A 12,359-nucleotide genomic window follows, 5' to 3' on the forward strand; every position below is an offset into this window, starting at 1 on the left:
CCCAGCGGGTCTGAGCTGGAGAGGAAAATCCTCTGGCTTGAAATAGAGAGAGAGAGGAGGGAGGAGGAAGGAAGGAAGAAAGAGGAAGAAAGAAAGTTGGCTGACAGATCAACAGCTAGATGTTTCTCTGCAGAGGTAGTTAGCAAAATAACTAAAATAACAAAGTACAAATTAAAAGTGAGAGTTACAGTTTTGGTTTTAATGTCATTACCAAATAAGTAACTAATAAAGTTCACCATTTTGGTATTTAATGGATTTTTATCCATTAATATTCTTTGTTGTTCTTCTCTCTGCTGCCAGAGGACACTGTTCACTGCATGTTCTGCAGGTGATTGGATGAATTTATGCCACATAGTGTAAATTTGTCTGTTAAATGAAATTAAATCCCTTTTTCATTCATCAACCTGACAACCATCATTCCTCTAGTGGCCAGAGTTGTTGTTGATGTTATTAGAGAGCGGGAAAGTACATGTACGGAGGTTGTGGTGGATGCATGAGTCAACAAAACTTTAGATTTTAAAAGGTTGCATATCGTAGAAAGTCATGTTTCCAAGTCTTTTTGAATATAAAGTAGATCTAGTTGTGATGTCACACATATACAGTAACCGCCCTCAACCTTCCCCAAGCACAGCCCAGGTTGCAAAAGCACCAGCAGAGCGGTGGTGGAAACGAAATGGCCGGTGCCTGCTCAGGCCTGTGAGAGCTGACCAATCAGAGCAGACTGGGCTTTTCAGGTGGGGAATAGAGGCGCTGCAGCGATGGACAGTATGAGTTAAAAATTGTGGGGTTTTTTTACATTAAAGCATGAAGACACCCAAAATAATATGTGACCTTTAAACATGAGGGATCACTGTTTGTTTGTCTGAACTGCCGGTCAACATTGAGTTTCTTTTACCAATGACCACATCCAAGTCTTAACATCGTCAGCCAGTCATTTCAACCTAAACCACAATGTTTCTGTAACATTAACAAAGCACTTCTTTTGACTCAAACCAGGATTTTTCCCAAAATCTACCAAAGTGGTGTTTTCACCTAAACCTAACCAGACCTTCAGAAAGTGCTGTGACATCATCAGACATATTTACTTTCCATCTTTGTTGTTCTGTGGCGCATAAACAAAGAGCAAATTGAGCTCTTTAATTTGGAGGACTTATTTATCAGAGTGCATGTCTCAGATATCTGCAGATGGTTTAAGTTATAGTTTTTTTTTTTTATTTCACTCCAGTGCTGACCAAATGATGTCACATGATTCTGTAAAAGATAATCATACCAAGACATTTTAATTTCACCACATGCTGGCCTGCATACCGAAGGATTAGGCCATTGAATAAATATTCTCATAACACATGAACCTTATATGTTTGACACATGGTTATGAAGTCTAATCTACATTTTTCTGTCTGTATTTAACATGTGAAGACAATAATGACATGATGTTAGCAACTCTTTCCATGAACCTTAACTTAAAAATGTCCTCACACTCAGCTCGGCCTCACAAAGATAGAAGGACAAGATTGGCACACACACACACAGACACACAGACACACACACACACACACACACACTGGCATGCAGATACACACACTCATTTTCTCCCGCTACAGAGCACACACAGAGGTAAAGTAAGAAGGGAAGTAAGAAATTAATGTACACATGAGTGATGCAAAGTATGAAGAACTCTCTCTGTCTCTCACTCACTCACTCACTCACTCACTCACTCACTCACACACACACACACACACACACACACACACACACACACACACACTCTTCGGGATCCAGAGGGAAGGAAAGGGGGAGGAGTGGAGGTGAAGACAGATCACTTTGGGATAAAAGTTGCAGCAGCAGCAGACATGAAATCCTCCAACGAGCTCGTCGGACAGCAGCAGAGAGTTTCTCCACCGGCTGCAGGACACAGCCGACCTGTCCTGACTGCAGGCTGAGACCGTTCTGTGCTGAAGGTGTAGAGAAGCAGCACTCAGCAGATGGACACCTGCAGAGGATTTCCTGACAGGTGCACCTGCTAAAAATTCATGTTGGACAGATTTCTTACTGAAGATCAACGACGCTGAACTGAACCACATCTGCAAAATGACAGTAAGTCAAGTTTTCATACGATAAAGGTTCAGTTCACTCAATTTGTGAAGGAACTTTCTTTCTTTTTTGCATAAATCTTTAAAAGTTTATGCAGGATATCTGTGCAGGTTCTGAGATATCTGTCGCCTGCCTTCACCTGAGTACACGGGATGTTAATAGAGTGGTGCTCACAGCTTTCATAAATCAGTATATCATCAGTATAATAAAACACAGTCTCTATGGAAACTGTTTACATTCTGATTGTGGGAAGAGATTTTGCTGGAAGCAGAAAGCTCAGACACAGTTATGTCATAACCCGGACACAGAGGTAGATGAAAAAAAATCTGTAGGATTTGACTTGAAACCTTGAGGGATAGCCTACATGTGTTTTTTCAGTCATCTTAACACAAAGTTCTCATTAATACCGCGTCATTACAGAAACATATTCCTGAATTAAATGCCCTGTGGAGTATTTTAATAGACTTTTGTTGTGTTTTTTTTTTTTTACAGTCTTGTTGCAACAATTGTGTTTTTGTAATTATCATACTGACAGTCCATAATGAGCTTTTGATGCTTTAAAATGTCACATTTTAAGAGAACTTAAATGTCAGACTGACTCCAAGATTTTATCAGAGTAATTCCTAATAAAAATATTGAATATTGTAGATGTTTGGGCATGCATATGGAGGTTTTGATGTCTGTTTGTTCGCTCATCAACTAATTCTTCTCAAACATTCACTAAAGCACCAAAATATTTGATTATAAATGTCAGAATTAACTTTATTTTTCAGGTGTCTTTTCCTCACATAAATAATGTTTAATGATCCTGAAGCCTGTTAAAAATGGACTACAGATATTTCCAAAAACAAAAAAAAATGCACGAGGAGTGACTGGAAAACCAGCCACATTCCTGTGAAGCCCAATTATTGATTACTGCATGTATGTGATAGATTATATAATGTTCACACACAGGTAGAAAATCTGTTCATGTCATTGCAGATGTTATCTTTTAGTCAAAGTGAAGATGACCTCTGAATATTTGTGCCGGTGCTGACAGAAACAAACACAAAGACACACACATGCAGACGTCGAACATGTCAGCCATCACACTGGTGTTTGTGGTCCACAGAGACCCATTTCCATGTAAAGGACATAATCAGGACATTTATGTCTCTCACACACACAAACACACACACACACACACACACACACCAGTCGTTACAGGTCCAACCTTGTGTGTGCGTGTCTTATGTAAGCTGAAGCTGTTGGAGTTGTTCTGTGCTGGCTCAGACCGGTGTCACCTCCTCTTACACTCGTCTAAACCCGACCAGCTCCGAGCACGTCAGCTATGCTGCTCTCTGAATACCCTGCTGACCCCTGATCCTCCACACTGTGTCTGCTGCATTTTATCCACTGCATTAGTAAAAGTTTCATTATTCCACATCTGAATGTACACGTGACTTCAAGCTTCTGCTGCAGTCCAGTGAAAACTATGTGACGCCGTGTAAAACTTCAATAAAAACAAAGTGCAATCATTTACAAACCGGCTGTATTTACCAACAGCAGCAGCAGCAGTACTGGTTATATCCTCTCCAACATCGTGTTTGACAAAGTGTTGAACCTCGTCCCATCCTTGCTTGTAAACGACTGAGTCTTTCCAGGATGCCCCTTTCATAACCAATAATGATAATGTCACCTTACCTGTGGAATGATCCAATCAGGTGTTTTTGGAGCATTAGGTGCTCCGCTTTTGTCCACCTGGACCGCCAGAGTCAACAAAAACTGATTTATTGTAGCTGCTTTAAAAAACCTTTATACAATATTACAAAACATGACAAATGATACAGAAATGAAAGTGTTATGAATATGATTTAAATGTCAGCATTTCTAATCGTCTTTGGGTCCTCGTGTGTAAATGTATTCTGTAAATCAAAGGTTGTGTGGACCGGATTGTTTTAAAACTGAGGGGGAAAATATCCGTTTAGAGAAATATCAGTATCAGTGTGGACGAGGCCTCAGACGGAGCTGAGCAGCTCAGTAATCAGATCACGGCACAAACATTCAGAGGGTGAGAGTTCAGCTCCCACTCAGACCACCCACTCTAATAATGTATGCACACATAATGCTGCTGGATTAGACTTGGACCGTATGACATAACACTGTGATATATGCAGCCCTGTCACTGCAGCTCCAAATACTTTGATTCTCTTTAATCATAAGCTAACAGCTGTGATGCTCATTTTAAGAATCCTTGTTGATTTAAACCTAATTTCCATTCATCGGTCATAAATTGGATCAGAAAACGTCCCTACTTGACACATTTTACATCCTGAGTTGTGCAATAAATCCGTCCAGAATGTTGTGAGTCCTTGAGTCGGTGTGTTTGTAGGTGTGAGTGAAGCCTCAGCAGGAATTCACAGTATCCGTGTACAGCACATTCGCGGCTCTGAGTTGTTTCTCTAATGAGCTGGTAATGAGCCGCCCCGTGTCTGGATGGTACGCTGACACCACATCCCGGCCTCGGCCTGAGGGAGCCAGCTGTGGTGGAAACATCAGCGTGTCAGCAGACAAAACAACGACCAGAGAGTGTGTGTGAGAGAGAGAGGGAGTGTGTGTGTGTGTGTGTGTGTGTGTGTGTGTGTGTGTGTGTGTGTGTGTGTGTGTGTGAAAGGATTTCATGAGGCTATTAACAGACATGTTTATACCCGTGGATCAGTGTCGCCCGCATCGCCATGACGACAATCATCACGGCAACAGTTGTGTCACATTCGTAAGAGCTTCGAGGAATTCAGTCAGAGAAGAATCAGCTCCAGCACTGTGTTGTTTCATGACCCTGGAGCGTCAATCCACCTCATGGAGGTTTTGTTCTTGTGTTTTTATCCTGTTTTTAAAGAAAAGTCAACGAGCCGTCGAAAGGAAGAACTCTGACTGTTTTTTATTGAAGCAGGTGTCAGATACATGTTGGACTCTGCAGCTCGGGTGTGAAATTCTGGGAAAAGGACGGAGCCACACTAACAAACACTTTTATAAACAACTCAGAAGGCAACAAGTTTCTTCTAAGTGATAAAGATAAATGTCTTGTTATCCAACAATAAACATGTTTATGATGCTATTATTAACACATAATGCCTTACAAGGGCTCTATAACCTCTTAACCAACACTTATTTCAAGGACCTTCATACAAATACGTTTAATTTGTCGTGTGTGTCCAGGCAGCCACACAGCTTCTGGATGAGATGTGCCATCTGACGGCTCAGTCTCTGACACCAATGGACACATCGGAGCACTTCAAGGTGCTGAAGCTCCTGGGGGAAGGCTCGTACGGCAAAGTCATGCTGGCCGTACACAGGAAAAGAGGTGAGGGGGGAATCTAACACGTTTGTTACAGCGTCGACACACCAAAGAACAAAGAAGCCTGCATCATTATCTTTCCCTCATGTCTGCCAGGTACTCCCATGGCTCTGAAGTTCTTCCCTCGTGAGTCCACCTCTCTTTTCTCCTTCCTGAGGGAGTATAACCTCTCCCTGTCCTTCTGCACCCACCCGTCCCTGACCAGAGCTCTGGGAATCGCCTACTCGACACCTTCACACTACATCTTCGCTCAGCAGGCGGGCCTCTTCGGCGATCTCTACGACGTCATCTTGCCTGAGGTATGCAGTTATTTCAACAACGAATAGTGCAGCACGTACTGGATTTATCAGGTTATGAGGTTAAAAGGTTTGCAGTCCCATCATCACTTTAACATATAATCGTCAGACTGAATCAGACTAATCTTCACTTCAGGTCCCCTTTCATTCAAACAGACGTCTCTGTGATCACAGTATGACTCACACATCCCTCTCCTCCCATCATCCTCCAGGTCGGTGTGGAGGAGGACTGCTGTCAGCGGGTGGTGTCCCAGCTGTGTGGCGCTCTGTCACACCTGCACTCTCTTGGTTTCGTCCACAGAGACATCAAACCAGAGAACGTCTTCCTGTGTGACTCAGCCTGCCGTTGGGTCAAACTCGGAGACTTTGGCATGGTCAGTGTAACACAGAGTGTAGCGCTCCACTGTCAGAAGATGATGTTTCTGTGAAGCCTCTTATTCTGAAAATAACCTACTCAATCTCCAGTTAACAATGTACATTTCTGAAATTTTTATTCTACTCCAGGTGAAGGCCAAGGGCACCAGGGTCCCAGAGGTCTGGTACAGCTCTCCTTACTGCACCCCCGAGGCCGAGATCGCTCGAGGGAACGAGGACAGCTGGAGAAGCATTAGCGACGGGAATGATGGCGCTAAGGAGAATGAGGAGAGGGAAAAGAAGTCGAGAGTTTGGGTGTCTGTGGAGCCCAGCACGGACAGCTGGGCGCTGGGGATCCTGACCTACGCCATGCTCACCGGCAGTCATCCGTGGGCTGAAACGGCCAGCGACTGCCACTCATACCTGAAATATCAGGAATGGTTTGACAGGACAAAAGGACCAGCTGACGACCTCGATGTGTGGGCGGAGCCGCAGGGTGAGAGCTCACACGGGGCAGAACTTGGAATCGATCTCCCCCCCACAGCTCCACAGTTCACGTGTTTCACCCCGCTGGCCTGCTCCTTCTTCCAGTCGCTGCTCGACCCGAGGCCCCGGCATCGTGGACGACCCGAGGACGGGCTGAGTTACCTCGGAGGGGACTGGGTGATGGAGAAGGAGAGGGTCCGACTGGAGGAGGAGAGGAAGAAGAGCAGAGGGAAAGGAGCCATCAGGAGCATGAAGGAGAGGGAGGGGAGGGGAGAACGATGAGGACACATGAACTCATTAGTGAACCATGAGGCAACTTCTGGTCACCTTTTGTGTTTTATCAAAGATATGTGACGTTTAGGTTCAATCTATCAAACCTGATTAATATTTATTTAGTTTAGCAAACACATTTCATTGAGACACTGCTGCCTTTCTTTGTTTTAGATTACTTTAAATTGAATATCTTTTAAATTTGGGCCGTTGATCAGACAAACTAACTTGAAGATGTCATTTAAGCTCTCAGAAGCTGTTATAGGCTTTTTTTTAACTGATTTGTTACATTTTAAGTGGTAAATCAATCAGTTAATCAAGAAAATAACCCAATAGATTATTAAACAACATGAATTATTGCAAGTAAACTGAAAAGACAAAGATCTGGATTGATATCTCTAAAATATTTGAGCATTAATACAAAGAAGTTTGTTGCTGATCTGGTTCTACTTTTTATTTAACAATACGTTTTTAATTTATTTTAAAAAAACACATCGGCTGTAGCACTAACAGTATTTTATATAACAGGCTGATGAATGAGTTGAAAACATAGTGTAACAGCTGCAGTTGTGGGGATTACTTGTATTTAATTGTGCTGTAACGCTATCAGGTCCTTGTAAAAGATACCCTCTTTAGCGCATTGCATCTATATCTGGATCCGGACTGTATACATCATAGTGGGTTATGAACTGTATATAGACTGGAGAAGTGCCCGGCCATAAACACGTCTGTCAGCAGGCTGAGAGGTGCAGAAGGGTTTTAAAATCTGCTTCAAATGTGAAGTAAATATCGACTTATTGAGAGGCAGTTCCTGGAAGTAAATATTTAAAGCTGCGTATATTTTAGCAGCACTTGTGGAGCATTGTAAACACAGCTGGCAGCTAGCAAGTTTTAGCATTTATCATTTTGTTTATTAGCACGTAAGCACTTGACCTAAGCTGTTCACTGTTTGCTGCTGCACTTTTTACATAATCAAAAAACTGCATCTTCTCTTATTTTGTATAATAAATGTAAACTGTATCAGATGTGTAACATTTAATGTAATAAATGAGGATTTCATGTATGGGCTCGATTTTTTTCCTGCAGAAATGAAGGTTGAATTACAAAGAAAAGCTCGTCTGCCGTCACACAACCAAAAAAGGAAGAGGCATTGTTTTCCCCGGTCACTATCTCACGGTGGAACAACTGGGATAACTGTGGAAACTACACTGCAAAAGAAAAAGATACTATAGATGTTATAGAAACAGAGGTATAACAAGAGTGAACGGACGGACATTCACTTGATGAGAGCGCTGTCAAAGTCTGTTCCCCTGTTGATGTTTCCTCATAGAGATGCTCCGAAACCAGCATTTTTTAAAACTAAAGTAAGAGTCAGTAAGTAACAAAACTTGCCGACTTATTAAAGCAACCGGCTGTTTTACTCTGCTTTACTTTTCACAGCACTGAGCTCAGGGTTTCATAGGTCAAACTGGGACTCTTACGGTTGTTTTTTTTGCTTTGGACAGCTTCGCCTGCTAGCGGTAGCCATGCTGCTACAGACAAGTACATTTACCTATTATGCCACATACATTTTCAGTTTATAAAATATCATTCAAATGCAGTAATATGTTTTTTTAGAAGGTCTCATGATTTTGCTTTACGCCATAAAATGAAATGTGTCATAAAATAAAGAGATTTTAGGCTGATTTTAAGTATGTTGACCTTAAAAAAACATGGCCTGGCATGCTCATATCTCAATAATGTCCTAGTAAGATTATACACCAATACAAATAGATCACATGCACTGAACAAGCGCGTGCAGACACACACACAGTGAGGACCTTTTGAAGAGCTTCCCCAGATGTTTTCAAAAATAGATCCGCAGTCGTAAATTTGACACTACAACCTTTCGGCACCATGTATGTGCCGCGGGCCGCACTGACGACCCTTCAGCCTCGACATCCAGCCAAGTCACACACTCTCTCTCAGCTGGATACCTGCAGAGGTGGTATCAGCACGCAGACACAGCGAGCGACGCTGACAGCGAACATGGATATGACACAGATGTACTGACATTGCTTATGAAAGAGTTTCACTGATCACGTTAACAGGTGTTCAGTCCAAAATGAGCACTGAATATAGATTTAAAGTTGCAATATGTTAGAATTTTAATGAAAATAAATCAAAAATGGACTTAAATGATGGACAGAATGTGAATAAATCACAGTTTTTAATCAATGATGTATATGTTGCAGAGATTTACTGCAGTTAGCTCGCCGGCTAGCTTCAGTCCATCCATGTCAAGGTCAACACTCCCCTGGTGCTCTAAGCTCCCAGTCTGGACCTCTAGATGCACGGCTAACCAAGCTAAAGGCAGCTACAATTAGCAGCAGTTAGCGGTTACTGTGGTGTTATGCTGTGCCCTGTTAGTAATGAGTGAATTTGGCAGGTGGACAATTCTTACATATTGCACCTTTAATTGGGGCATGTGTTGTAGGAGTGCTGCTCCAGATAGAGGGAAGATTATATACAATACAGGATCAATCCAGTTTGTTGAGTGTAAAGGTTTTATCGATGCAACAAATGTTTTATCTGCAGAATCACCATTTTATCTGCAGATACTGCGCATTACCAGATGATCATTCAAGTTTGCCACTTTGCCATCCAGCTCTTTGAAACACTCTTCTCACATATTTGACTGCATGCTTGCAGTTCATTTGTACAGCTTTGATTATTCACAGTCATACTTCAGGTCTCCGTTTCCCAGGCTGCGAGGGCGGCGGGGCCGGCTACTGTACGATTTGTTTGCCAGAAAACATTTGATCTTTGACACTTCTGTGGAAAAAGGCAGAGTCGGCAGCATTTACAGAGAGAGAGAGAGAGAGAGAGAGAGAGAGAGGAAGGTGAGGTCAGGGGGGGAGAAGCAGCAGCGACAGACCGCAGAATGTTGAACCGCTGCCCGGTCGAGTAACAACCGGAGGAGACGTAAATAACAAGCCGTGGTGAAAACAAATACAAAAAGCTGCTGCAGGACGCTTCATCTGGCCTATAAAAGGATATAAAAACCTAATGATTCATTAATGTAGTGTCTCCTAGTCTGTTCTCTTTATCTAGTATATAATCATTCAACCAGTTTTACAGGAATTTTCTCATTAATGATTCATTAACAACCAAGTCGTTCCTGATTGATTCCTCACTTGTTCCTCAGTAAATAGATTTTAGTTTAGTTAAAATACATTAAATCTGAGGAAAGACGAAGCCGTGTTTACCTGATCCCCTCCTCCCTCTGAGGCCGCAGCGACAACTTTCCATATATCATCTTAACACACACCACATGTACAGATACATATCAGGTTTTACCAAATGCAGCCTTGTAAATCTACTTTTAGTCACTATCATATCTTAAATTCATACAAAACATTTGCTTGTGAAACTCTTCCTGCATCAGCTGGATGAACATAAACATCTTTAGAGTCTTTAGTTCCTAAAAAGCTGACAGTATTGATAAACAGCTATAACCAGGCCTGTTTAAAGACATTTGCAATAACTGACATGTTTATGTACTCAGTCACAACCATATTAGCCAAAAAGTATTCACACATGCAGCGTCACAAGCATCTAAATCATCCCCTGGAGGTGTTGGTTCAGGTTTCTCTGAGCACTTCAAAGCAAAAAGTGATCATGAGTGACTCTAACCTTTGACCTCTGACCTCTCTGTCCTCACTCCACCTCCTGCTTATCCTAACAGAACAGACTCACACAACATGTCTGCCGGTTTGAGCCAACAGCAAATACCTGATGCTATCAAAGCGGCAGCGTCGAGATAAAGAGATCATCTGCGGGGAGGAGCGAGTTATCTCTCAAACCTTCCTCGGCCAATTCATGAATTAGCGAGCTTGTTAAAGGGAGACAGTTTGATTACCGTCTCACATTTTTGGGAGCAGGTCCGAGGGGGGACACTGGCCGCTGGCCTGTGAACTATCCTGATCCAAACTCCTGACATTTCACCTGATATGTTGCATTAACGCTATGTGTCTTACTGTTACACAACCCTGGCGTACTTGAGTGTGACAGCGTGTGTGTGTTTGTTTAGCCTCAGTGTCCGTGAGAAAGTGAGAAAAGTTATCAGGAGGAAGGAGACAAAAAGATGTTTGAGTGAAAATGCAGACGTCACGAGACACTGGACGGCAGCAGAGCAGGCTTGATGATGGTTTCTTGTCCAGGCAGAAGGTTTTATGAAGAGGCGAAGATGATGAGTGCAGCAGACACACAGTGTTAATGGACTGGTGGCAAATTCCCTTTTTACAAGCTGAAACAGATGCAGAGAAGGAGACACATACTGAAGAGATTCAAGTTACGTCATGTATATGATGTAATTTAGAGGAAAAGTTGTAATGAGCTGCTTTAACAGACGACTAATATGGTAGTTTTGAAAACAAATGAAAAAACCTGTGAATACAAGGCGTTTCTTGCTTGTAAGAAGTAAAAAAAAAAACCAGTCCCACTGAAACCAGCTGCAAACTCAGAGTTTTATGGTAGTGATCCTGCCGCTGTGATGAAATGATGGGCAACACTTTGAAAGTAAGATCTAAGATGCAATTAAAAGCATCACGTAATTTCAGCAGCTGGGGGTCTCTCAGTCAGAACAACAGAAACAGAAGTAGTGTGATGACATCGTGAAGTAACGTTGGATCATGGGAGTTGTTGTCTTTATTGTTAAACAACCACCATTACAGATTTGAATGTTCACAGACGAGGTTTTAAAGTTTTATTCAGTTTATTCACTTTAGTCACGTTCGCTGACTTCTGTCCTGATTCTTTGACGTATCATCTGATTTTTTCCCAGAAGTCATAGCGACAGGCTGCCAGAGAAAAAGGCTCCGTTCCCTTCAATTCACTACGTGTCTTTCTGGGTTTGAACTTCATCCTCTGGGGAACAAGAACGTCTGCACCAGTATTTGTCACAATATTTCCATCTGGACCACAGTCCTGAGAGCCCTGCTGCCACCAGTATGGCTAAAGAGCAGATCACTGCGGTGTCATTCAGCACCGGACTTGTGAGGAACTTGGAGTACTGCTGGCGTCGAGGCTTCGGAGCAGCACGTGAACACGCTCTGGTACCTTGTTTGGACCTGAAGGAGATTACAGATTACATTACAGATCTCCTCTGATGGGTACATGTCGTTTTCTGACTGCGACACCGTCTCTGGCACCTTCTCATCACGACCTCCAGCCAAATCAAAAATGTACTTGTCTATTTTTTTTATGAAGTGCTGATGTATGTAGCTTTAAAAGTGATGCTAAGCTAAGATTAGACTCAGTGAGCTAAGTCCTCTAAAAGTGTGTTGGTCTGTCTGTCTGTCTGTCTGTCTGACCCTGACCAGAGTGGTCAGACAGACAGACTAACTGTGATAAAACCACAAACCTGCAATGAGACAGATCTCCATGAAATGAGTCTTCGTCCGGCACAATTATTAATTAAAATGTAATCCGTCCAGAACTTTTATTATCACATGCCTGCAAAACTAATGACATTCCCATCAGCC

At 42.5% G+C, this 12,359-nt stretch overlaps 1 protein-coding gene across 1 annotated transcript; it reads left to right on the top strand.

Moving 5' to 3' along the window:
* The first annotated feature begins 1,849 nt into the window (after positions 1-1,849).
* Positions 1,850-7,895, top strand: LOC141011130 (serine/threonine-protein kinase SBK2). The gene is made up of 5 exons (XM_073484367.1): positions 1,850-2,097; positions 5,290-5,434; positions 5,525-5,727; positions 5,937-6,098; positions 6,229-7,895. The coding sequence occupies exons 1-5, from the start codon at positions 2,092-2,094 to the stop codon at positions 6,844-6,846; spliced, it is 1,134 nt and encodes a 377-aa protein (XP_073340468.1). The 5' UTR covers positions 1,850-2,091; the 3' UTR covers positions 6,847-7,895.
* Positions 7,896-12,359: the final 4,464 nt, after the last annotated feature.

The sequence above is a fragment of the Pagrus major genome, chromosome 16 (assembly GCF_040436345.1).
Source record: "Pagrus major chromosome 16, Pma_NU_1.0".
In the NCBI taxonomy this organism is placed as follows: domain Eukaryota; kingdom Metazoa; phylum Chordata; class Actinopteri; order Spariformes; family Sparidae; genus Pagrus; species Pagrus major.

Bases quoted from the DNA above. Each gene is read 5' to 3' on its own strand.
- LOC141011130 (XM_073484367.1), top strand. The intron at 5,435-5,524 runs GTGAGGGGGGAA...CATGTCTGCCAG, and splicing joins GGCCGTACACAGGAAAAGAG to GTACTCCCATGGCTCTGAAG. The intron at 6,099-6,228 runs GTCAGTGTAACA...ATTCTACTCCAG, and splicing joins AACTCGGAGACTTTGGCATG to GTGAAGGCCAAGGGCACCAG.